The sequence below is a fragment of the Colletotrichum aenigma genome (genome assembly GCF_013390185.1).
Source record: "Colletotrichum aenigma strain Cg56 chromosome Unknown KSG_Cg56_contig07, whole genome shotgun sequence".
In the NCBI taxonomy this organism is placed as follows: Eukaryota; Fungi; Ascomycota; class Sordariomycetes; order Glomerellales; family Glomerellaceae; genus Colletotrichum; species Colletotrichum aenigma.
In genome coordinates, this window is record NW_023500913.1 from 4,303,459 (window position 1) to 4,328,966 (window position 25,508).

Consider the following 25,508-nt stretch of genomic DNA (forward strand, 5'->3'; position numbering starts at 1 on the left):
CGCTTTTCAAGGGTAGCTTCGTTCCGTCCCCATGGCCTACTTCCACACACCGACAGGCTCACGAGCCCCACGGTTCCGCAGGTTGGAGTTGGTCGAGCGTACGTAATGAGTTGTGATAAAACCGTGAGCATTGAGTACTAACACACTACAATGTTCAGATCAAGCCGGGCAGGACCCTTGAGTGGCATGAGTGCTTTGAAGACGGAGGATTTGACTGTGCTAGACTTGATGTCAGTTCTCAAGTTCCCTTCAAGAGAAGATGATGTTGCTAATTGGCTCCGAAAGCTCCCCATGAATTGGCTGGAACCATCCGATAACCGCCGAGTTGTTGTTGCGGTTTCTAGAATACGTGCTACAGACAGGTCCAACTACAAAGGCCCCGTGTTCTTCAACCCTGGTGTAAGCGATATCGCGTGGAACTTCAGACAGCTGGGTTAACTGTCAGGTTAGGGACCCGGCGGCTCTGGAGTTTGGTCTTTGAAACACCACGGCAAATACTTGCAGGAGATTATCGGCGAGAACCATGTGCGTTGTAACTCCCGGATAGGTGGTTTACGCCCGATATCATGCTAATACCTATCTTTTAGGATCTGATCAGCTTCGATCCAAGAGGCAGTGAGTTGTACATGAGTTAAGAGTAAAGTCTTCCGGGACCTAACGTAAGCTAGTTGGCGCGTCTATTCCCCGGATTGAGTGCTGGTCCTCACCACAGAAACGCCAAACTTGGGGCATGCAAGACCCAGGCCTACCCGATGCCCATGAGGGTGCTTTAGCTGAAAGCTTTGTTAGAGGGGCGGCGTATTCTCAGAAATGTGAGAATGCCATGAATGGCTCGGGTATTCTTGAGCATATTGGTACCGTTTCGCACGTTCGAGACATGCTTGAGATAGTCCACCAGACCGGATACGACAAGCTGAAGTATTGGGGCTTTAGCTACGGCACGATAATTGGAGGAGTCTTCGCATCCATGTACCCCGATAAAGTCGAGCGTATGGTGAACGATGGCAACGTGGATCTCAGGGAGTGGTTCAACTCCCAGCACATCAACTTCTTGAGGGACACGGATAAGGTCTTGTATGCCTTCTACGAGTTCTGCTACCAGGCCGGCCCTGACAGATGTGCCTTCTACGCAACATCCTCGCAAGCGATTGAGGAGAGGTTCAACAAGCTCCTCTCGGACATCAAGGCGCTTCCCATCGTCATCAATGCAGATGAGGAGACTGGGCCAGACGTGCCGTCCGTTGTGACGTACTCGAAGGTCAAGATCCTCCTTTCCTCCGTTCTCTATGAGCCACAGTACCAGTTTGAGAATTTTGCCATGATTCTCGCTGCCCTGGAGAGGAGAGATGGAAGGCGTTACTACGAGCACTACAACCCCAACAAGCCCTCAACTGCCCCGCTTTGCGCCCCGAGGCCGGTGTCTCCATTTGAGCCCTTCCCTGAGATACTGGACGGCACACCCGACGCTTTTCCAGTCATCATGTGTGCTGATCATCCACCAGTGCATAACCTGACATTGGAGGAGGTCAAGAAACAGTCGGAAGAGTTGATTGGACTCAGCCCAGCTACTGGTTCAATCAACGTCCCATTCCCTATTACCTGCAACCAGAGAAACATCCGTCCGCGATGGAGATTTGATGGTAAGCATTTTGACTTAAGGTAGCCCATTTGAGCAGGTCTGTCAACTAAACACGCTACAGGGCCTTTCGAGGGCAAGACAAAGCATCCTATTTTGTTTATCGCCAACAAATTCGACAACATCACGCCTCTAGTTAGCGCCCGCAACAACAGCGCCGGCTTTCCTGGCTCTACAGTCTTGGTCCAGAACTCATATGGCGTAAGTATGCCGATGCACGCGGATATTGCAGTACCAGTTCATTAACGTATCATTAACAGCACACAACTCTTGCCGCACCATCCAAGTGCACCAAAGGCTACATCAAGGCCTACTTCCAGAATGGAACTCTGCCCGATGCCGGTGCAGAGTGTGAGGGAGACTCTTATCCATTCGCGGAACCAGTCGGAACCGAGATGCGCGTGTTCCAATCGTCTCTGCACTTCTAAGTACACTTTCGTCACGAGTAACGCCCGAGAACTTGAGTAGAAGTAGAAGTCTGTCTCCAGATACAACTGTAGATTTTGAAAATGATTAGAAATAAACTGTCGTTATACATTGCGCGCTATACTTATACTTTTATGGAGAAAGTCCTTATTATCAGGTTGCAGAGATTCAATAAATTGATTAAACACACTGTGCTGAGTGGGAATCGTAGTGATAATTACCTGACTCTCTCTCATACTTACTCATCATCCTATTTCTTTCACCTTTAGTGACGTTCGGTCAGCCCCTCTGACGTCTCGGAGTGCTTGCTGGCAGCTCGTGCGCCACGCTGTCATCCGGAGCATCACTTCTGACCGGGCTGTACCCAAAACGTTCTTGAGATGATGCGTCCATCTCCACGGGCTTCGACACAGCATCCAACTCTCGGAGCTCCATCTCAGAGCTTTCCATTTTTACTAGTGTAGGTGTCGAGTTCAACTCATTCACACCTTGTCTGAGAACTTTCTGCTCCATCACAGGACTTCCGTCCACACCATCAATCTTATTGGAACCTGTATTGCTCGGGCTGGACTTTCTTCCAAAATTGCCTCTTGTCTCGCTGAACCATAGCACTGCCTTGTCGAAAACATCGGGTGGCGCCAACGGACCTTGTCTTCGCTTTCTACGACGACGGCATATCCACAATGCTGCCACGACAGCAGCGACTGCCCCGACCGCGATCCCTGCAATGCCGCTTTTCGTTACACCTTTATCCTCGACGGCATCTTCTGTGACTGTGGAGCGTACCACCCAAGACCGGCTCCAGGTAGTCTGGAATGTCGTGGCCGAGTTCGATTTCACAACGGAGTCGTCGAACCTCTACACAACGCTCTGTTCGATGCTGGGCCTGAGCAATGTACATGACCCCCTTCTCGTAGTCGACAGCTATAAATGCAGCCTGCAGAAATGCCCGTCCTAGCTGACCAGCATTCGAAGCTCGGGAATCTGTTGACTTGCAAGGGAAGTAGTTGACGGGAATTTCCACAAGGGGTGGCTCGAGGGTCAGATTTAGGAGCTTGAAGGGGAATTTGATCGTGTAGTTTGTTGCCGTCTTATCCGACAGAACGAATTCAAGGTACCTAGGCCGGTGAATTGATGAAATCACCAACCGAGCCGATACGGTTTGACTCCCACAAGTAGAGGCCAGTGTCATTATGAAGACGCAGTCCCAGATTTTCCGCTATCCCTTCGCATATCCCTGGTTGGAGATAAATATAGGGAGACACGGGGTTAGGCATGACTGCAGCAGATCCAGTGGCCCCCCGGAGGATATCGTTGTAGTTTGTGCCGTTTATATCTCCAGGTTCGACCCAAAAGCTGCCGTTCGATCTTGCAGGTAATCCGGAAGATTCCCCAGTTTCGACTCCCATTAACACGTCTCGAAGGAAAACTTGTGGAAAGCCAACTTCCATCGAGAACGTTCCCACATTGCCAAGCACTCTGTTCTGTTCGTATCCACCAAGAACCAGTGACCCAGGTAGTTTGAGTGCCGCGCTGCCAATGTGAAGGCTCCATGCTGCTCGATCGATCTTGCCCTCTGCTTTTAATTGCTCCAAGAGACCAGGAGCTGCTTGATGCGGCTGTGCGCGATACTTTTGTGGCCCCAGACCAAGAAATCCTACTTTTGACGGCTCGCTGGCGGCACCGGGGTATACATTCATCCACTTGTTACCACCACTAATGGTCGCATTGAAGTTCAGATCGCTGCTTCCGAGTGAATAACCGATTGTGATATTGTCGACATAGACCTCCCCAAAGTAATCTCCTCCAGTATACAAGTAGCTTTGACAAGTGTCAAAGTACGCACTGCTACCATTCAATGGCGTCGCAGAGGAACTAGGAGTCCAACTCCCGCCTACTTCATTCGTTAACATCTCCGTATAGCTCGAGCCACTAGGCCACAGTGGTATTCGGTCTGTTTCGGTCGTCGCGACGACAGCTTGCCATGGGCCATCGGGGCCAATCTTCGCATTCGGAAAGTTCAAGTAATCGGTCGTCCATGTGAGTATGAGTTGTGAATCGACAGTTGAAGCTGCGATGAGCGACGCAAAGAAGTGCAAGATTTTCATGGCGTTGCCCGAGAACTACCACTTCTGAGAAAAGATGAATGGCCAGTGACGAAGAGATCAAATTGACGACGCAACCTGGTAGGAACTGGTTTTGCGTCTGCAGACTGTTGAAGTTGATGGGGTAAACACGACAACCCAGCACCCGCTCAGAAAAGGAGCCGCGGTGAATCCTTCGAATCCCAAAAGTGGCACCGTTCCCATATTGAAAAATCGCCCCATCACAGGCAACGAAGCTAGCTAGGATTCCATTCCATTTGGAACAATTTGAGCGAATAATCATCAGCGAAAATGAAGTCTAACTTTAAATGATTTCGCGGGCTTTTCTCCTCTGACTCTTGTAACAAGGATTTGACTCTGAAGACACGAGCGACTGCCCATTTGTTAAATGCGCTCGTTATCTTGGAGCTGGAACTCGTGCTGGATAAGTTACACCAAATAAAGTACACGTCGAAACTGGGTTACGCCATCACGTTCACAGGGCAGGTGCATATATCCAGACTTATCGCTTAACCAGCATGCCTCCGTATTATGATACATGATCAAGGAATCAGTCAATTTATACCATTGGCGAGTGTAAAACTGACATCCAATATTAGGTAGATATTCGAGATATGCACAATTAGCGCATGATCAACTGTGATAGCCCAGGTCAAAAACAGTAAAGGATGATGTAAAGATCCTTATTTTCAGACCTCAGCTCTTTTCGATGAGCCTCATAATATATCCTGACTTTGTCCTCATTCATGACGAAAACAACACCCATGTTCCTTCCGACTAGACTATCGCCGCATATCTTACAAGTTCCCAGCCATGTACAAGGAGCAAATATTATCCACCTTGATTGGAGACTCCTGGTCTCCTCACCGCCAATCTGAATAAACGTACGGACGCTCAGTCCCTAAGCTCTTCGTCAGCGCGTGACCAGACGACCGCCTCGAACGAATAGTCTGTAGATCATCCGCTGGTAGATGTACCGGGAGCCGGATTCAGCGATACATGTGGACACTCGACACTTCCATAGCGGTTCTGTGTAGTGCCAGACCAGAAGCCTCGGGTCCAAAGGTCGCAGTTGGGTTGACGAGTGACAGTGAAGGTCCATTCCAGGTTGCCGTCCAGTCCGCCGCAGATAACATCACGCGCACCAGGATCATCGCAAGGATTCAGATCGAGAAGCTCCGCGCAGACAGCATCTGTGTTGTCGACTCCGGTTGCCGTGACTGTATAAGTGGTCCATATGACGTCCCCGTAAGCGTCACATTCGGCTGCCAATGCGATGGTGGAAAGGCTGAGAATAGATAGAAGAGTAGTGAAAGGCTTCATGTTGTTTGTTGTTTGTTGATTGTTATTATGTTGATGGTGTGATGAGTTATTTGGACTGCCAAGGATTGAGCTAGTCCTCAAAGGATTGTCCAAAATAGCGAATGATAGTAGAACTATGAAGCGGCGAATCCTCTCAATGGACATAAGAAGGTTCTTATATGAGTTGACCAAGATGAACTGTAGCCTACCCACGTGCGGGTTCCATGTTCCATCAGATACCTAGCTTAAAATAAGCTTGTAGCAGAAGAGGCAGGCGCTTAGCCGCTCAACTCCTTGATATTACCGGTATTCGAAGGCGCTTTGTGACCCACAGAGTATGTCTCCGGTTCTTTTGACAACGTGTTGTGGGGAGGTCGGAACACACAATTCGTGGATGCTTTCGTACTTGGCTAACTTCCATGCCGCGTCGCTGTCCGAAGTTAAGTTGTGGCCCGTCGTCTGGCCGCATCAAGCCCCTTAGTATAGGTATAGTAAGGTAGATGGAGCCGAAATGAAGATCTGGCTGCCAGAGAAACTCCTTGTAGAGCCATCTGCAGCCGATTGGTAGCCGTACACATCGTCATAGTAGTTCCGTGAGCGCCTACAGACACAACAACTTTGACCCACTATGGCTGACAGACACGCCGTACTGAGACAATAGTGCTATTGGTGCGTAGCAAATTTTTCGTTTGGCAGTTGAGAGGCTTCCAAGCCTCGCTGGGTTTCAGTTGAAGCGCTTCTCTCTGATGCGAGACGTACGATGCAGGCAGCTGGCGCTTCAATACTCAATCGACACATTTCGTGAAGTCGCCTCACACTGTGACTGGCAGTGGCTCACTCAGATGAAACAATCCCGAGAGATTGCGAAATGCAGTCTCTTAGTGCTTACGCCCCATACGGAGCAATTGGATTTGGGAGGCGGTGTCCAAAAGTAGCCGCAAATCCTGGCGGTTCGCCGGCGAATAACACGATCACCATGGATTGATGCAACAGGTCTAGCCTGCGAACCTCGAGGCAATCTTACGCGAACCACTGTGTCGGTAACTTGTCATGAGCTTATTTTTCCTGTCATTCCCTGGTTGTCCGTAAACAAGACCACCCCGGTTTCATTGACCGCTTCGGCTCTGCAGTGGTCTTTTTGGACCCGCGCGCCCACTTCAAAAATGACTGGTTGAAAGCTCGTCATGTACCAGAACCAACGCAGTGGGAAGCGGTAAGGCTGTGACGTGGACAAGATCCAGTCTACCACAACCTTGATTTCTTGCACGCAGATTGACCTGACCCGGCTTCAGAAGTAGGTGAACTGCAGGGGTGTTTTGCCCGACCACCTGAGTATGAGACCTCAAACAAGGAGAACGCCACATGTTGACCAGTAGAATGATTAGAAATGCTTTCTTCTTCTCAGCAGCCGCTGGCATGCAGACCTCGCTCCATCAATCAGAAGGCTTATATGGCTTCCTCTTTTGACCAATCATCAGTCAGCAAAGTGGAGGCCCATAAGGAGAGCACTTGTCAATAAAATGTGTAGGTACCTAGAATTTGAAAGAAACCATAGTATCTTGCGACGGAAAACGAGCAAGTGAACAGAGTTCCTTTGACATTCGAGTGCTTTAAGCTAAGCTGTGCGGCTCCGGTGCCGTGTCCCAGTTCCGTTGCAACGACCCACTCTTCCGGTACGACGCTGGCCGGCCAGAGGGGCTGCGGCCGGCTGTTGCGGAGATTTTGTACGGCCAGGTCTTCGGTAGAAATCCAAAGCACCGACTTTTGGGCTGTAGCACTCGTGTTCGGGCCTCTTTCGCATCGTGGAAGCGACTTTTCTCACATTGCCACTAAGCGTTGACTAACACGCTCAGTCACCTTTCATCTTTCCTAGTTCGAATTCCTCGCGGGCCATCATGAGCGACCCACGCCGCGACCAGCGTTCATCGCCGGACTCCTCCAGTCGTTTCAGACCAGATAGGTGTTTCTCTGCGTAGTCCACATGCCAGGTTGATCGTCCGATTCGGATCTTCTTCAACCCCTTTAGCACCGCCTTCGTGCGCGACCGCCACCATGTCTTCTCTTGATTCATAGCGCATCGCCTGAGAAACATGAGCAAAAAGCAAATTTGGTCGCTCCTTGAATCCTTAAGTAGCATCTCACAGATGGTCAACAGTCTACTCATCTGCATGCTCTTTTCGAATTCTAACTTGGTTGCAAAACTTGCGGAAAGGGAGGTCGGAGGAACGAAAGTCGATAGGTTCGATGCGAGGTACATCAGTACCCAGTGAATGTAGATCTAAGTCATCAAAACCCGTACTTATGACCTGAAGCTAGAGAGCCTACCTCTATCTCGGGGAGCAGTTCCTTACGTAGGTCGAGGTTTTTGATGATGCCATATTTGTCCGCAATCTTGATCAGCTGAGCCACCGTCTCGTCAGGGGAGGCCTTAAGATTGACAAGATCGCAATAATACAGCAAGACAAGGAGGTCCTTCTCCGGGTCGTCAATAAGTGTCAGGTCGGACGGTCTGAACGGGAGAGGCAAAGCCTCGTCTCCATTGGAGCTCGGCCCCAGCTCAGTCCCTGCATCTGGGTGATTGAGAAACGGGTCTACAGCGCGTGCCAAACCTAACAGTACCTTCAATGGCGGACCCAGATCAGTTGTCAAGCTGAGTACTGTCGACTCAATCACAAGAGAAACATAATCGCGGACGTTGGCAGCCTCTCGGGCCTCGTTGACCAACCCGTCCAAGTGCTCCACCAGCGAGGCCACAGCCTGGGGTCCTGAGCTTGCGTCGTCCCCAGCCAGATACAGATTGCGCAACTGAATGGCGGAGTGAATGGCCTGTCGTGCGTTCTCTGAAATGATTGGAGGAAGGTGGCGAACCCATACCGTTGTCGAGCTTAACGTTTTGGCGACCCGGGGCGGGGGTGGCGGACTGCGCAAGTCAGGTCACCGGTCGATCTTGGGCCCAACTTTAGACTCCAACTCACCGCGAAGAAGCTCCCCCCATGTCAGAGAGCAATTGCGACACCGAGCTTTGAACGGATGAATAGCCGGGCGCGCCCAGGAAGGTGAAGACTGCGGCATTCATGTCGTCCGTGAGCTACGGCGCGGCCGTCAGTTATAAAAGCTCGGAAGCTTGGGAAATCATCGCAGCGAGGCCGACTGCGTATTTCTTAATTTTCAAGTCGTATTTCGTGTCTGCGTTTGCGACCGAAGGCTTCGAATGGCTGAAGGGCCAAGCTTCCAGCTACGCGGAGCTGAACGGCGGCGCGGGATGAGCTCCCGGATTGGACCATCCCAACGCTCCGTGAACGCCACCGTGTTTTCCAGCCATCACAAGACGCGTGCGGGGTACTGGGGTAAGACCCTACGCTATGCCGGGTCACAGGATGGAAGCATCGTAGGGGTCGAGAGCTGCGATTCAAGATCTCAAGAGGTGATGTGGTGACAAAAAGGATGTATGTTTGTTGTGTTGAGTAGTTCGATATGTACTCAGAATGCTAATATGTACACGTCCTTGATGATGATGCGTGCCAGATTCGTGGTTCGCCTGTTACGCCATTCCGTTCCTGCATCCCTGAAAAAAATGCACACTTCCAAATTGGTGCAGCTCCAATGTCCGGAGACTTTCCCATGATATCCTTTCCTAGTGATGCCGCTTATAAACGCCTTTGCCAATGCGATGTGTGATCGATACGATTGTTCGATGTTGGGTTGGTGGTATTGACGATGCCGTCGTTATGTGTTGGTGAAGTGGGTAGGCGGGTCTCTTAGACCTGGTTCTGAGCCTCGTAGACTTGCATCGCCTTCTCGAGCTCCTCAAGGCTCGAGCGGTCTCCGTAGGCATCCATCAATTTTGCCGCACGCTTGCGGTCTTCCACTGCCTGTCTTTCCGCCTGCTCAGCCATGGCGATGCGACGTTGGACCATGGCTTGTCGGTAGGTGTTCAAGCCGTAGCCGACGGCAACGATTGCTACTGTGGGCGGGATCCTGTTGCCACATCCGTTAGCATACCTCATTTATAATCGAACATGGCAAATATTGGATGTTCATCGACTCAGGGAAAATGCGTACCATCTCATGGCGAGTCTGCGGGGGGTCTGAAGGAAGTAGCTCGGGGGAACGCGAGCGTTGGTGGAAAAGGCTCTGGAGGCTTGTCTGAACATGGTATGTGATGATTTCGGGTTGGTGCGGATGTTGGGGGTCGATCGATATTTGTATGCTTCGTCTGTATCTTGGTCCGTTGAATGTAACGCAAGGGATGGGAGAGATCTCTGCGGGCTAAAAGAAAGCGCCGGGTGGCAGCGGCCATGCATTCATATAATGAACCCTCCAGACGCCAGAGCGTCTCCCGCCCATCGCAGTCGCCCGCGCCCCCTTGGCATGCCTATCTGATGAGACCCCCCAACAACCAGGCCATCCCCTAACTTGCAAGGCCATATCCGTAAGGTAGCCATTGGATTGGATGGCCACACCAAACAGGAGCAAGCATTTCCGTAGGGACGAGCACCTCCGCAGGGGGCAAAGCGGGATGCGCGGCAGTATTCGTGTGACACCAGCATGGCACCACGCTCAGCAGCAGCCCCAATTGGGCATGGCGCCGCCATCGTTCCAGAGCGTCGATTGTGGGGTGATGTCGACCGATTTGCGGGGTGTAATCGGCACAGCCCGGGTGCAGTAACGTGACGGTCGTTGGTCCTCGCTGGAGTCCAGGAGACCTTGACTTTTCTTTTTGGGGAGGCGGTCAGTCCGGAGGTTGTCTGTTCCATGTCACGGCGGACGGCGAAAGAAGAGGCCGTGATGGAGCAAGAGCACTGAGCTGCCAACTGTGTTCATTGAGTTGCTCCAGGTGAAGGCGACAACAGCATTCCCGAGGCAGCTTGCCGGCTGGTCGCGCCCCCTGTCCACTATCTCTTGACTTGTCTGTTGATCCCTGATTCCTTGACCACACCAAAACGACGCTCGCACAGCCCCCCGGATCTGCCTGGGCGGCTGGCTGGCTGTTCTGTCCAGCGCCCGTCCATCCTTGTTGTGTTGTTGTCTGCCCGCATGTGATGGATGGTCTGTCTTTGAGGTCGGGAAAGTGCATGACGAACATTCAACGGCCGTCGGAGGGCTCCGTTTCTTCCAGACCGTGTCAATTCGCCTTCTAGCTGTGTTTTGCTCCACGGTAAGACTATTATGACATCTACTGCTCGGCAATAAACTGGAGATGTCTCAACAAGACCCTTTGGCTTGACAGGCGTTTTTCCATCCGTGCTCAATGTTTTCCCCATTCATGAAGCCGAGAATTGTCATCGTGGACGCGCAAATGCCGATTCCACCCGCGAAAAAACAGCAGACTCCACTCCAAATCGTCCCGAAATCTCGTCTCATAGCCGAAAACCCTCGTTGATGTCATCTCTGGTCCCTGAATATTATCTCTGATTTCATTTCCAGAAATCCCACAGAGTCAGGCCCATGCAGCCGCACTAGGCCAGATCTCATCTTGTCTCCATTGTATCACGCTCTGGCCCAGCCTTCTTTTGGAAGCCTTTCGTGCAATTCTCACCAATACGTTGCCAAGGCACGAAATAGGCGAGCTGCACCACCCCCGGCCTGCCGATGTCATTCAACGGAATTTCCATCAATGAGCTCAACGCATTTTCCAATGTCCGTCCCCACAACCCGCTGCCAGCTTCAGCGCTCCGCCAAGAGAGGCGGTGTTTCGTAACGTCACAACAGGCAGTCGTCCGCGACTCTTGAAGCTCCTGTAAACCAATTTGATGACGATCGTGATACTGAAGACTGTGTTTAATGCTTAACTTTAGTTGTCTTGACACAAGTATATGGGCAAGAAAGTCTCTAACTTGAACCTTGCCAACCCCTTGGGACGGACCATCACATTTCAGATGCCTGCCAAATCGTATTCCGATCGTCCCGTCGTGTCCCATCTGCACCGACTGCCAGCCACTTTGAGAGAACGGGTTGAACACTCTGCCTTTGGCAGCGACTCAGCAGAGAGTAATCCCCAGTGGCCTGAACTTGAGTTTATCAATACATATGAGTTAGGTAAGCATTACAGGGGAAAGAACAGATTCTCATTGAGTCGGCCTGGATAATTATTTACGAGAGCTGAGTGGGGCCAATATCCTGAACAATCAAAATTCACCTCTTGATTCTTTGGAATCTGGTAACCTTGGATCCGTCGCTCAGGTCTTGCTGGATTTCTTGATGTTTGTAGCCCAGCAGTCTCGGTACAACCACGAAACGAAGGGTGTAGTAGATTACTCCCAACGACAAGATTCCGAGAGCAACGACCGAGGACAGCCAGTACGGCAACGATGTGCTCCCCTTTCCGTTAGGGGGTCTTACGAAAGGCATCACAATCAAGAACTATCCGAGTCAGTAATTAACCTAACAAGTATTAGATCTTGGCAAGACTCACGATGTTTGCCGCAAGATAGATGACGATGAGAATCCAGGGGGCAGGGAGGGGCGAGTGGAAATTTGCGCGGTCGGTCAGGCGCAACTTGACCAAACCGACAGTAATGGCAAACAACAAGACGGTTGTCGGATAGCTGGATAACGACACGACGAAGTTGAATGCATCGCCGGCTGGCGGGGCGCAAATGAAAAGAATCGTGACGCCAAGATGAAGGAGCAGAGCGTAAATTGGCGTTCGAAACGGCCTGTTCTCCATGAACAAGTTGGAGAAGGGCAAAACACCGTCCTTAGCAAGTTCTTGGAGTAGGCGGGCTATGGCTGGAGTTAGTAAAACAGCCAGCTTTTATTGAAGGCCTCGATGGCATGTGCGACTCACGGATTGTGAAGGAGACACCGAGCAGATGTCCAAGAGCAGACAGAGCAACAAGTGCTGGGAGGGCTTTGGCTCCAGCGGAGGGACCAAAGACATTTTCAAAAAGAGTTGCCGCAACCGTAACCTTGGCAGCAATGAATGCTTCCTTAGGAACAGCAGCAAACTAGCAGCCTTAGTCAGAATATGGCACAGATTTGAGTTCTCAACGGAGTTTGCACTTACGTATGCAACATTGGCCAAGAGATACAACACCGCGATGACGCCCATAGACAAGGGAAGAGCCAATCTAAGTGTCCGCTGAGGATTGCGAACTTCAGAAAGGACCTGGGGTCTCATGTCAGTACCAATTCAAACTGGTCGTATCATGCAGCTTACGGCATTGACGTTGTCATATCCTTGGAAGGAGAAGATGACGTTAAGAATGGCAGAGCCGATGTTGTATCCGCTGCTCGATGTGCCTTCAAAAGCATTAGAGAAGTTGTGGGGACTCTCTATCCTGAGATGTCCCGCCAAGGCAGCAAAGCCACAGCACACGATGAAGAGGAGTGTAAACAGCTTTACAGCCGAAAGCACATCTTGAAATCCTCTGCCAACACGGGGTGCAACGGTGTGGATTCCAACAGAGAAAATAGCGCCGGCAATGGCGACACCGCGAAGTTTCCATGTCGTTGAATCAACGCCAGCCGCAACTAGGATATAAGAAGAGAAGGTAATGGCGTTACTCGCGGAAACCTCTGTATAAGCTTGGTTAGATGACGGAACCGGTTCGATCTCGGGTTTAAGAGCTGAGGCTGGGGGGACAAAACCTACGGAGAAAGACGCAGTAAAATACGTAGATGCACGTTTGCATGAGTCTAGGGCTAAATACCCGTTCCAGATAGTTCTTGATACCGCCAGATCTGGGGATCGCTGTGCCGAATTCGAGCATAACAAAGATACCGCATGTCGAAATGATAGCGCCAATGACCCAGCACATCAAGGCCATTCCTACGCTTCCTGACAGCTTGAAAATTGTGCTAGGAGTGGAAAATATTCTGAGAGAATGTCAGCCATGTATATTTCTTAAACCGCGCAGCCACAATAACTTACCCTGCGCCAATGATCTTATTCACAACAAGCGAAACAGCTCCAAAGAGCCCAATTGTCCGCTCCTGCAACACATTGACTTCCACAACTCCCAGCTGACCATCTTTGACAGAGTCATCAGCGCCATCACTGGCAGTACTGATTGCCGGGGTGCCTATGAAATCGTTAGCATAGGCGTCAAACACCTCAGCCAAACCCCTGTTTATCGATGTTCACTTACTCTTGATAACATCGCCCTCAGAAGCCATTATCGTAGACAACTCGATACCAAGGATTCAGAGGTGAAAAGTCGCCAAGGACAACGATACCAGAGCTAACGATAAGAAAGCACGGTTTTAACATCTGGAGATCTGCTTTTGTGAAAATCTGCTAGCGACGGATAGTTCCCGACTTGTGAGCTAGCACGATGCATCCGCGCTCGCAGAGCTGGGGTACAGAGCACGCCATACTGGAGCCAAGATGTCGAATTACCCAATTCAGTGATGACCACGCAGCGAGTAATAGGGAAACAGGGAGTCATTTACTGAAGCATACCAACTAAAAACGATACCGATTTCTTGGATTTGGTGTTTGCTGCCGAAATTTATTGCCTGTTACAGTAGCATCACACCAGCCATCCGGCTGCAGTCGATGTCGGGGGTTTCCCGAAAATGTCGTGATTCTCATCCCAAATTCGCCATCGCAGCGTACGGCAGCTATTGGGGGGAAAGCTGCAGGCACCGAGAATATGGCAGATATTTCACCCGGGGCGCATCCGACTCCGGTCCGAATTGTTCGAAAGAAGGATACCAGAGATGGATTGCAACTTATGTTTGAGCATAAATGCGGGTGGGATATCGGACTCTTTTACGTCAAGCGAGCGTAGATGTCGACAATCTCTACTGAAAACTTCGACGAGAAGCCTGCAGCGACCATGGCCATTGAGTTCGAGACTTTCGAAGTCCCCGGAGCGCGGACTTACTTCGGCAACACTTTACCTTATGGCCTCCAAGTGAAGCAGGCAGGAGCTGCCACCCCTGCCGTCGAAGATACGGCTGCGGCTCTGCGAAAGCTAGGGGAATCAGGCAAACTTCAAGAGCTTCTGGAACGCCACGGCGCAGTTCTAGTTCGCGGGGCGGGCCACCCGTCCGCAGACACGTTCGCCAAGCTCGTTGGTGCCGCTGAGGAAGGCCGCGGTTCTCATCCCCATGTGCAGATCGGCTTGGCTGGAAAGAGAACACCCTTGGCGAAGAATGTATGGACTGCGAACGAAGGCTCGCCATTGACGCGGTTTTATCAACATAACGAGGTATGGAAACCTGCCTGCGATGACTACCTCACGATACTCAACAGACATATGCCGTACAGTACTCGAGATACACGCGCTTCCCTTCTAATATCCACTTCTACTGCGTCAAAAAAGCGCCAAAAGGTACAGAAGAAGACATGAATGGCTTGCAAGGGAAGGACGTTGCTAATTAGTTCATCAATCAAGGTGGTGCAACGGTCATCGCCAACAGCGCCAACGTCTTCGAGAAGGTCCAAGCCGAGATTCCCGAGCTTGTAGAGCAAGTGCACAAGCGTGGATTGGGCATGAAGATGGTCTTCCGCGCACCTGGAAACGAAGCTAAGGTCAACTCATTCAACTGGGCGGGGGAGCACAGCTTCGGGCAGGAGTTGGTCCCCGGCGACGACGAAGCTACTATGCGCCAAAAGGTCGAAAAGCAAGTGCGCAAATTGACAGATGACTTCAATTGGCAAGAGGATGGAACTCTTGAGTTGACTCAGCACATTCCAGGTAAACTGCATGAAACTGCGTGCGGGCTTGGCTGCAGCTAACACCCACAGGCATTTGGAGACTGCCAGCAAGTGGTAGACCTGTCTGGTTCAATGGACTTGTAGGACGCCACGGCATTACTCGAGATATTGGAGCTCTTGACCCTCCCCACATTGGCCGAGATGGCATGACCTGTGAGCCTTCTGAGTTGACGAACGCTAATATTGAGCTAACGGATTGAAAGACGTCCCATGTGTATATGGAGACGAGACACCGATTCCGCGACACCTTCTTGACAAGTTGATCGATGTCATTGACAAGGAAGAAATCAGCCTGGTACTAGAGGAAGGCGATTTGTTGCTGGTCGATAACTTTCAGGTATCACATGGAAGGGAGCCCTGGGAGGGAGACAGACAGATCTTGGTGTCCATGTGGGATACCTCCATCCCGATCGTCGCATATTGAAGTAACTAACTCGTTGGACTTCTACTCACTATCCTCAATTTATGGCTATTGGCTTAGCTCAAGCCAAATACCTGTTATGAGCCTTTACCAACTATCTCCACCTGTTCGACTGTATGAAGTACTTTGAGCCAACACTATCTCGGTGTTCCAACTCAAAGAGTGTACTGGTAAGCAGGATGGCACTGCCAGCGCTCCCCAAGAGCTCTTGAACGAGACCCTTCACGAACACCGTCGGCCTGTAAGTCTTCGTCACCTGCGCGACGAAGCTTTCTGTTCCTCCAGCGGAGGTAGAAATGTAGAATCGTAGCTAGCAGGATGCACATTGCAGCGAAAGCGACGTTCAGAATATTAGCCTGCCAGTACTTAGGCCCATGCGACTTAGGGTAGAAGTAACTGGCATAGATACTAGCCAAGTTACTTCCGGCGTTGACGACAGCGTAGGACACAGCCCGTTTGGTAGACGGACGTGGCAGGGTTGTTGATACCCATGAGAGAATGCAGCCGAAAGAGCCGTACACGCTCATCATCATGAATGTCGCGGTGTACCTCGCAGCGACGTTGAGGGTAGTGGCCGAAATGATGAAGCCAACACTGCAAAAGACCTGAGGCCAGACAATGTGAAGCCATCGCTCGCGATGCTTATCTGAATGCCATGAGTTGGTAATTCCAAGAATGGCAGCGAAGACGTAAGGAGGGGCCGACAGGAGCAAGGTGTTTCGCTGATTATAGCCAAGAGTTGCAACAATGGTCGGAAAGAAGTTGGTGAAGGAAGCTGCCGTGTTCAATCCCAGCTGCATCAGCCAAATCATGTACAGCGCTGGGTCAGTGAACGACATCTTCAAACCCTGCCAGGCGGTCGCCTCGCCTCGGTCGTCTTCTTCAACGGCCTCCTCTGTGATGCGTAGAGTGGCCAGCTGTCTTTCCTCATCTGTGAGCCATTTCGTCGTAGCCGGATAATCGGGTAGAGTGAAGTAGGTGAGGACGGCGACAGGAATAGGGATCGTGCCTTCGATGATGACTGGTCCACCACCGAGTTAGTTCATGAGTCTGATGGAGCATCGGGGACAGCAATGCAAAACACTCACAGAGCCATCTCCAGTCCGCCAACCCTAATTTTCCATTCATTCCACCCATGATTGCGCTTCCCAGCAATCCACCAAAAGCTCCTGCCATCTGACCAGCTGCATAGAGGACTGAGATGCGTACCGCAAGCTCTTTCTTTGTGTACCAGGAGCTGAACAGGTAGAGAGCACCGGCTGACAGAATGTCAATATCATGTTGCTTGAATCGATGGAACGGATCTTACGGAAGAATGGCGCCTCGACAAAACCCAGGAGAAAACGAAGTACAACTGCACCAGTATAGTTCTGCACCGCACCTGTTGAGGCACTGACCACCGCCCAACAGCACATGACGACAGGCAGGAATATACTCGGTCGCATCTTATTCAAGATCATGTTTGTCGGCACCTGAGTCAAGATATATCCAACAAAAAAGACGCTGATGATGGTGTTGTATTGGGTGCCAACCAAACCAATATCCTTCTCGAAGTCGCCAAGTCTTGCAGTCGCAATCTATATATCATGATTATTAGAATGTTCGCCCCTAGATAAATCATATACAAAGAAAGCCAGGTCTTACGTTGTTACGGTCCAGGTAGTTGAGGACATGTGCACACGAAATGTCAGTACGTTGTAAAAGAAGCTCCTGGAAGACGAGACTTATAGAGTAGCATCATCAACGGCATCCTGAACATCTGGTCAGCACATTTCTTTAACAGGGTTGATTGCAGGACAGCGCTTACATTCGAATGTCTATCCTTCGCACTAGCCGCCGTTCTTTTAGCTCGCGATCCTGAATTACTACATCGTCGGCAGAATTTGGCTTGACGGCGTCGTCGAGCATCTCGACTTGAGGGTCTTTGCCTGAGTCCTTGTCGACTCCTGAGCGCGACATGATGGGTGAAGATCGTCAAATCAGATAGGCAGAGAGTAGAAGAGTAAACTGCCTCTCACAAACTCGGACGAGATCTATGAGAAGACTTGATGTGACCAGACCTAAATACAAGCAACACCTCGGTCCATCGGCGTATTCTCCGACCTAGTCCCACAACCGATGCTAGGTCTCCGGATATCGTCCCCTCCCCCGCAGTCACTGATGCGGAGAAATGGCGGGAGCTGTGGGTCTGGGGTAGTTCGAGGAGGCTAATGGGCAGATGCTCACGCAGGTGCTCTGATCTCGGAGCCTTGGTCGTCGGAAAGGACACGCGAGCCGGTCGGCTGTCGCATAATCCCGGTCTCTGAGGTTATGATTAGAAGTATGTCTGAAGGGTAAAGAAGTATGGCGGATAATATTGCCGGCTGACTTGGATGCATTCCTCAGAGAGCTACATGATACCGATTAGGCTTGAACGACACATAGGCTGAAGATCTGTCAAATGACTAGAGGAATGGATAACAGAATGTGCTCGTGTAGTTTGAATCTGATTAATATCTCATGATTCTATGTGGTGAGAAGTCGCGCGTCAGTGGGCGGAGGCGAATATATCCAAAGCAAAGAAACCAGAGGAGCATGACCAACTGTCTACGTGGAAACCGTACCCAGCTCAGACGTGACAAGGTACCGCCCCCAAGGTCCTCAGTGATTTCCAAGTTGGAAGGTCCAACCTCCGCCTAAGACCCCTGTGATGTTTGATCTGGCTCGTTGGAGTGAGCTTCCCCGCATACATCTCCGGGGTGGTTATCCACCACCGCGGGGGTCAGTCCGGAGTCGCGGGGTAAGGATCCAACGCTGTGTATTTGTTCCTCAGATGATGATCGATTACAAAATTGGGATGGCGCAGCCGATCGGGATGAAGATGGTCTCACTGATGCTTTGAACAAATCTCAACAAAAGTACCGTCCGTCGGCTTGATTCTCAATAGGCCAGAGTCGGCCGAGACCCCGCTTGGAATCGCGGGTGAGACGTGCCTTGTACAAACCAACCAACCATTCCAAGTTCGAGACAGGCTTGATGCAGGCCTAGGTGACGTGCTTCCTCGGACAAGTCTCCGATGTCGCCAACGCCGACCATCGGTCAACCAATATTTCCCCTCCGCTGCCTCGTTCGGATTGTGACGCTGGCATCTATTAGAACGGTGTATATCCCAAGCTTGGAATAAAGGATGGCTACTTGAATAAAATATGATCACCATTCACAGTCTAGTTTGACCCAGTTGTTGTGCTTGATACAGCCTTCTCCACGATGCCCAGCGCTACGAGACCCATCGTCCTTCATCTCGGAGACCCCATCGAGTACAACCCCGACATCTACAAGGAGTTGGAGCAAGTAGCAACTGTCATCAGACCTCCAGTTGAAGAGAGACAGCGAGAGCCTTTTCTGCAGGCACTCCGAGAGAAGAAATGGGGCGACTGCACGGCCATCATGAGGCCCTTTTGGAACTCGGGCGGCGAGATGGGTCGTTGGGATAAAGAACTGATTCCATTGCTGCCTGCTTCGGTAAAAGTCTTCGCATCAGCTGGGGCTGGATTCGACTGGGCAGATGTAGATCTTCTGGCAGAAGCTGGTAAGTGGTGTAGGCCTTCTCGGCCTGTCAGATGTCTCTGACCAGCTACAGGTATTCTTTACTGCAATGGAGCAACGGCATCGTCCGAAGCTGTCGCCGACATGGCGCTTTACCACATCATCTCGGTATTCCGAAATATGCAGTGGACTGCCACTGCTGGACGAAGCGGCGACCCCGAACAATTTCTGGATGCACACAGAAACAATAGCGAGACAGCACGCAACCCAAAGGGCCACACTCTCGGCATCGTAGGACTCGGCAATATTGGATATCGCATAGCGCAAAAGGCGCACGCAGCTTTTGATATGAAGGTCGCATATGTTGACCCGATTCCGAAGCCCGAGGACCGAGAAGCTGCTGTCGGTGCAAAGCGATACCCTGACCTCAGTGCAATGCTGGCTGTCTCCGACTGTGTTGTGATCTCGGCTCCTGGGGGCGCTGAAGGTGGCAAAGCTCTCATGGATGCGGCGCGCATAGCTCAGATGAAGCCGCAGTCACGCCTGGTAAACGTAGGACGTGGGAACTTGGTAGACGAGGAGGCGTTAGCGGATGCGTTAGAGTCAAGTCATCTCGTTGCTGCTGGCCTTGACGTGCACAACAACGAGCCATACGTGAATCGACGCCTGCTTGCTATGAGGGACGTCAGCTTGACTTGCCATACTGCGGGAGGCGCTGTTGAAACAAGGATCGGATTTGAGGAACTTGCGATGAGGAATGTGATGCAGGTGATCCTTGGCAAGGAGGCGTTTACTCCTGTCAACAAACATTTCTTCAAATGAGAGCACAGAACAGTTTTTTCAATGCCAGAACATGTTCAAATGCCATTTCTCAGCACAAATGGTGTTGGTAAATATGATACACAGACGTGAAACTCTGTATGAATTACCCAATCCCAGTGACACATCAGTGCAAAGCTATTGGCAGCCTGAATATTGCCACCCCCGAATGGCTCCGAAGATTCCGGCCAGCGGGCCGGTCAGTCGCTTCGGCCCCACATACCCTACTCGGCTTTTGGCATCCGGTGCCCGGCGTCAACAGTCATTGCTTTCACTAGATGTCCAGAATCATCGAGGTCTCGTAGATTGTAACGTAACACAATAAACTTCAGTGCATGTGGCTTACTATGATCAGCGCTTGACCTTTTATGTCTCGCTTGCCGGGCACCTGTGACCATCCGGGCAAAAGTTGTTGCCCATACGTTGCCGGTCAATCCCAAGGCCTGTTGGTGAGTCTTACCGGTCCCCAAACCCGCTGAATTCGGGGGCGGCAATCTCAGCTCGCGTATTAAAGTCGTAATTAAGCCTTTTTAGACCTGGTGAATGTGACGCTGACCCTCTTCGTATCTGCTGTGCCGCAGCCCTAACTGCAAGTGGACATGACTCCGCCAAGATTAGTGGTTGTTGCGATTTTGCACTGAAATTGGCCTCGAGAAATCTGCCTGGGTTTTGAGACAGAAAAGTTCTGGCGCAAACAGCTGCCTCAAAAGCCACCCCATGGCATACTCTTGTGATCATTTCCATTTCTTTCCCCCGAACGCAGAACGATCAGCCCAAAACAACCGCGACAGCGAGATGATGTCACGTTGGCTTCTCATCGCGGCTCTATACGCCATCATAGACTCAGGTGCGCACGCATCATGCATTTGGGGTTTTGGCGGCTACGCTGAGCCATGCGGGGCCCAATTCATTGGCGCGGACGACAAAATCTGGACAGATGCCGTGGAAAACAGCAACTCCAGCGGGACCTACGCCATGCCTGGATACGACGTCTCAAAACCATGGCCAGGTAGCCCGATGGACGGCTGGAAGATTGCTATGGCAGCCGTTGACTTCGATCACTACCAGCGAGGTGAGGCCGGCAGCCTATTGGGTGGCCGTGCAACTATCGGGGATGACATCAAGATCATTGCCCCCGAGTCACTCTATGTGCCTAGTGCCAACGAGAGCGACCATGGACAACCTATGGTAAACGCGAATACCGATTGGGTATTTTGCGCATGGCGCTGGTTCTCTCCGCCGTATGGGAATCAGTCCCTCGTTATGAATCCAGACAACCTTGAAGCACCGGAAGATGGTTCCTGCAAGCAGTGGCTACCCGATGCTTGTATTCAAGCTGTAGAGAAACTGGCAAGTACGGTACGGCATACTGGATCAATTCAGAACCGAAGGGTGTCTACGGCTCTCGGCATACATGCTTTGATCTGGATGTTCCAGAGGAGTGTTCGAGTACCAAATTGGTGGATAATGATCCACTCCTCCCAAGTACGCAGCTTTCTTGTTATTTATTCGAGTCTCTATTGGAAACTAACCTTTTCCGTAGCTTGGGGTATACCTCTGCAACATTTGAATGGCTCAACCACTTGGCAGAGCGGCTACGCCATCAACGAGAACACAACTGCCGAAGAAATGCAAGAGATGTGGAAGACTGTGACACAAGGGTACCAGCCGATTGTCACGATGTTTGGGCGTTTCCAGAATGATACGCCATACAGTCTAGACTTTGAGTCTGGTTTCGCGAAATTGAGTTGTGTTAGGGCTGCCCCTGCGAAAGGAGCAAAGTCCAACAGCGAAAATGGCGACGGAAACAGTAGCGGAAGCGGAAGCGGCGGCGAAAGCGGCAGCGGTAGTGATGGCAAGAGCGGAAACGGGTCCGGTAAGGATGGATCTGATAAGAGCGTTGCTTCGCATGTGACAAAAGCCTCCATGTTCTTGGTTGTTTCGGTAGCTGTTGCACATTTGCTATTTTGAGCCTGGTTGAGTTCGGGGCTTTCCTGTCACTTAGAAAAATGACTTGTACATTAATGACTGGTTACTTTGGTCAAATTATCTTGAGACAACGCATCGCTATGGCTGAACATGTCAGTCTAATGGTGATGACTTCTCCTACATGCAAATACACTGGTCAGTGGGATATTTCTTCACCACATCCTCGAATACTGATATCTCCAGATTTATCATAACGGATTCGATTGAAACTCCCAGGCTGGGATGATGGGCGGCAGAGCTGGCTTGGCATGAATGCCAACTTACGCTACGAGCAACAGACTAGACAGCATGGCACCCGCAATCATAAATAGAACTGTCATTGGGCTTGTGTTATCATCAGTCTCCGCGTGCCCATGATCATTGATTGAGAAAATTGAGTTGTACTATGTTGTTTTAGGGATCTTTCTCATTTTGAGACCAGATCAGAACTCTTTGCGATCAAAGCTTCATTCCGTTCACCCAAATAATGGCTCGCTCGGTAAAAGACCAAAATGCAAACGTGCCATTGTTGGATGTTGGCGGATCTTGTCTCGTGCGCATCGCGAGTGGGCAGTTGCATGGTGAACTTTGATTTAGCGACACCAGTTAAACCCCTGCGGTAATAGTAAGCCGGTCCCTCGGCTAAGCATCATCGCGAAGACCGAATGGGGCCACTTGCCCAGATTTTGTCCTCTTGTAGCTTAGGATGTAACCGGAAATCTGGGGTAAATGGAAGCTTGCATTTAGCCGTGAGGGGTCACATCAGCATCGTCATTTCCCCAGATGTATTGAACGGTATAAATTAGAAACAATTTGTTGGCTGCTATCATGTGTCACGGAGCTTATGAGTTCGGAAGGCAATCCATCGGGACTCAATGAATACCATGTTCAAACCACCTGCGCTCCTGGCTTTAGGCCTACTTCAACTCACAGGTGATCCACTCGAAACCAGTTTTGCATGTTGATGCTGATCTTCCCCGGAGAACTCGCGAGTGGTCTGGTCAACCCCATTATCCCAGGTTTCAACCCGGATCCTTCAATCATCAGAGTCGAAAGTGACTTCTTCCTCGCAACTAGTACTTTTGAATTCTTCCCGGGTGTCCCCATCTATCACTCAACAGACTTGTGAGCTCAGAAGCTGGATCTACATGCAGCAGGCCCCCTCCCCAGCATCTTGAGGAACATTCTAAAAGAAGTCCAGGGTCAAATGGGATAATATCGGACATGCGCTCAATCGCCCGTCTCAGTTGAATCTCCGTGGGACTGCCCCCAGTGGGGGCATTTTTGCTCCCACACTTCGACACCATGACGGTGTCTTTTATCTCGTCGACACGGCATTTGACATTATCAACCCTCCTGACAACGTTTGTATACCTTACGTGGCAAAGAAAGTCGTCTTTACTAATGCGATTCTAGGTGACTAGAGTGCCTCGCTCATTCTACGTTACCACGACCGACATTTTTGACGAAAATAGTTGGAGTGACCCTACTTACGTTGATCAGTGGGGATTCGATGGCGATCTTTTCTTTGACGATGACGGCAAAGTATACTTTACATCAACGTTCTCTGAGTTCGTCGAAAATGGGAATTTCGGGAACTGGATCACTGAAATCGACATCACGACTGGCAACTCTTTAAGCAATTCTCGACTGCTCCATACTACCACAGTGCCCCCCGAGCTTGGATACCCTTTGGTACGTATAAGGAATAGAGACACCCCCCACATTGATAATTGAAATGGAGACTGACCTCGGCAGACGGAGGGAAGCCACCTTTACAAACTGAACGGAACCTATTACATGATCACGGCCGATTCGGGAACTGAAGCCAGCCACAAAGCAAACGTGTATCGCTCAAACAGTCTCGAAGGGCCGTGGGATGGAAACCCACATAACCCCGTGCTGTGGAATGGCGAAGACATGTCCCGACCGGTACTTGCAACAGGCCATGCTGACATCGTCAACAACACCGAAGGTAACTGGTGGGCGGTATTTCTTGCAACCCGCCCACAGAACCCACGGAACAGTACTGGTCTTCCCCAGCTGGGCAGAGAGACTTTTCTCTGTCCGGTCACCTGGGACGATGAGGGATGGCCTATTTTCAACAATGGCAACCCCATCACTGAATACGAAGCCGACGTGCTCTATGACCTGGACAGGCCTCAGATCTGGCGAGACGAATTCGATGGCGGGCTTGTTGATAAGTCTTACTACTACTTGAGAACGCCTTACAAGGACTTCAAAGACTTTGAGTCTACCCCTGGGAAGCTTCGTATCAGAGGAAATGTCTACACATTGAATGACAGAGAGACTCCCGCAGCCTTGCTTCGCAAGCAGGTTGATCTCAACACTACCTTCAGCACTGAGGTAAGCGCGTTCAGTCCCGAGAACTGGAGACAAGAAGCCGGGGCAAGCATTTATCTCAGCATTCACTACCACAACGAAATCGCTTTGACTTACTCAAATGCGACCGGCAAGCGAGCACTTGTGGTTCATACAAGAACGGGTATCGATGCAACACTGAACACAACCTATGTCGAGGATGAAGAAGTTGCTGCAGGCGCGCCTGTCAAACTCTTCATTGAGGCGAAGGATATTGGCTACCGTCTGGGATATTCAACTGGTAGTAATGACCCCCAGTGGCTTGCCAGTGTCGAGAATCGATGGCTACAGTCTTACGTCGAGGGGTGGCAGAATTTTGTAGGCAGCCATTTTGCGATCTACAGCACTGGTACTAGACTACCTACATTGAACTCTGCGGTATGTTGCAAGCGCCTTGGTTCCATGCAGGTTCCATGCAGGTGGTAAACTGACTAGAATACAGGAGTTTGAATACATCCAAACTGAGTTGAACTGAGCTCGGACTGAGCTCGAATTGAGCTATTGGATTTGGAGATTGGTATCACGAGTAGACTAGGAGCTTCTTCTTGGCTCGTTTCACGGTAGCTACAATGAAAATGGCGAAGCCATCCCAATATCATATTTGTAGAGTCTTGGGCCGTCGCTCGATGTTGATCCACATATCCTCGTAGAAACTGACACCACCCTTGACAACGTACCGCCCGGGATCAGTTTTGTTAATGGCCTCTGGCTTGAACCTCCGGAACAGCTGCATAGGGGCCTTAGAAAGTTCCATCATGGCCAAGTCGCGCCCAAGGCATACTCTCGCACCGTACCCAAAGCCCATGTTGTACTTCAGCATTTCCTTCGTCTTCTCTTCGCTTTCCAGCCATCGTTCAGGTCGGAAGACTTCTGCATCAGGCCCAAACACCGCTTCATCACGATGCACGAGCCATGGATTGCAGGTTAGTTCGGTACCTTCGGGAACATGCTTTCCAAAGAGCTGCATCCCCGCTCCTGCGATTCGAGGGAAGATGTTGGGTGCTGATGGATTCAGACGTAGTGTTTCCCGAACACAGGCTGTGTAGTAAGGGCAGTGAGCTTGAACTTCGGCATACTGAGGTATATCTGAAAGATTGCCTGCCCGTGTCTGCGTGTCAATCTCTTCCATGAGATGCTCGTAGACCTCCGGGTGTGTCAATACGTGCATCATGAAGGCCTGGAATGCGGTTCCAGTAGTATCGGCGCCAGCAAGAAGGACCAGCAGAATTTCTGCCTTGATATACTCTAAGTCGA

General features: G+C 50.8%; 9 protein-coding genes across 9 annotated transcripts; 5 read left to right on the plus strand and 4 right to left on the minus strand.

The window, feature by feature from the left end:
* Positions 1-31: 31 nt before the first annotated feature.
* Positions 32-2,064, plus strand: CGCA056_v011445 (putative hydrolase; the record flags this gene model as incomplete). Its single annotated transcript, XM_037326691.1, has 7 exons — positions 32-98; positions 173-399; positions 451-525; positions 588-615; positions 669-1,640; positions 1,701-1,837; positions 1,897-2,064. The coding sequence occupies 7 exons, from the start codon at positions 32-34 to the stop codon at positions 2,062-2,064; spliced, it is 1,674 nt and encodes a 557-aa protein (XP_037175983.1).
* A 5,254-nt stretch (positions 2,065-7,318) lies between these two features.
* Positions 7,319-8,545, minus strand: CGCA056_v011446 (uncharacterized protein; the record flags this gene model as incomplete). Its single annotated transcript, XM_037326692.1, has 3 exons — positions 7,319-7,747; positions 7,795-8,389; positions 8,445-8,545. 3 exons carry the CDS (start codon positions 8,543-8,545, stop codon positions 7,319-7,321), a joined length of 1,125 nt encoding a protein of 374 aa, XP_037175427.1.
* A 682-nt stretch (positions 8,546-9,227) lies between these two features.
* Positions 9,228-9,623, minus strand: CGCA056_v011447 (uncharacterized protein; the record flags this gene model as incomplete). The annotated part of the gene is made up of 2 exons (XM_037326693.1): positions 9,228-9,447; positions 9,532-9,623. 2 exons carry the CDS (start codon positions 9,621-9,623, stop codon positions 9,228-9,230), a joined length of 312 nt encoding a protein of 103 aa, XP_037175985.1.
* A 1,981-nt stretch (positions 9,624-11,604) lies between these two features.
* MUP1-2 (High-affinity methionine permease) lies at positions 11,605-13,590 on the minus strand (the record flags this gene model as incomplete). The annotated part of the gene is made up of 8 exons (XM_037326694.1): positions 11,605-11,832; positions 11,885-12,195; positions 12,260-12,419; positions 12,479-12,580; positions 12,632-12,990; positions 13,067-13,290; positions 13,346-13,496; positions 13,563-13,590. The coding sequence occupies 8 exons, from the start codon at positions 13,588-13,590 to the stop codon at positions 11,605-11,607; spliced, it is 1,563 nt and encodes a 520-aa protein (XP_037175536.1).
* Positions 13,591-14,207: 617 nt separating this feature from the next.
* Positions 14,208-15,563, plus strand: CGCA056_v011449 (Clavaminate synthase-like protein; the record flags this gene model as incomplete). Its single annotated transcript, XM_037326695.1, has 5 exons — positions 14,208-14,630; positions 14,690-14,753; positions 14,817-15,119; positions 15,170-15,292; positions 15,343-15,563. 5 exons carry the CDS (start codon positions 14,208-14,210, stop codon positions 15,561-15,563), a joined length of 1,134 nt encoding a protein of 377 aa, XP_037175426.1.
* A 152-nt stretch (positions 15,564-15,715) lies between these two features.
* On the minus strand, positions 15,716-17,519 carry prlL-5 (MFS transporter prlL; the record flags this gene model as incomplete). The annotated part of the gene is made up of 5 exons (XM_037326696.1): positions 15,716-16,581; positions 16,649-16,819; positions 16,870-17,137; positions 17,205-17,283; positions 17,368-17,519. The coding sequence occupies 5 exons, from the start codon at positions 17,517-17,519 to the stop codon at positions 15,716-15,718; spliced, it is 1,536 nt and encodes a 511-aa protein (XP_037175366.1).
* A 1,287-nt stretch (positions 17,520-18,806) lies between these two features.
* On the plus strand, positions 18,807-19,907 carry GOR1-0 (Glyoxylate reductase 1; the record flags this gene model as incomplete). The annotated part of the gene is made up of 2 exons (XM_037326697.1): positions 18,807-19,128; positions 19,180-19,907. The coding sequence occupies 2 exons, from the start codon at positions 18,807-18,809 to the stop codon at positions 19,905-19,907; spliced, it is 1,050 nt and encodes a 349-aa protein (XP_037175367.1).
* Positions 19,908-20,702: 795 nt separating this feature from the next.
* On the plus strand, positions 20,703-21,875 carry CGCA056_v011452 (uncharacterized protein; the record flags this gene model as incomplete). Its single annotated transcript, XM_037326698.1, has 3 exons — positions 20,703-21,145; positions 21,247-21,389; positions 21,448-21,875. 3 exons carry the CDS (start codon positions 20,703-20,705, stop codon positions 21,873-21,875), a joined length of 1,014 nt encoding a protein of 337 aa, XP_037175552.1.
* Positions 21,876-22,830: 955 nt separating this feature from the next.
* On the plus strand, positions 22,831-24,729 carry CGCA056_v011453 (Non-reducing end alpha-L-arabinofuranosidase BoGH43A; the record flags this gene model as incomplete). The annotated part of the gene is made up of 5 exons (XM_037326699.1): positions 22,831-22,997; positions 23,074-23,236; positions 23,289-23,567; positions 23,631-24,632; positions 24,697-24,729. 5 exons carry the CDS (start codon positions 22,831-22,833, stop codon positions 24,727-24,729), a joined length of 1,644 nt encoding a protein of 547 aa, XP_037175553.1.
* Between the last annotated feature and the right edge of the window lie 779 nt (positions 24,730-25,508).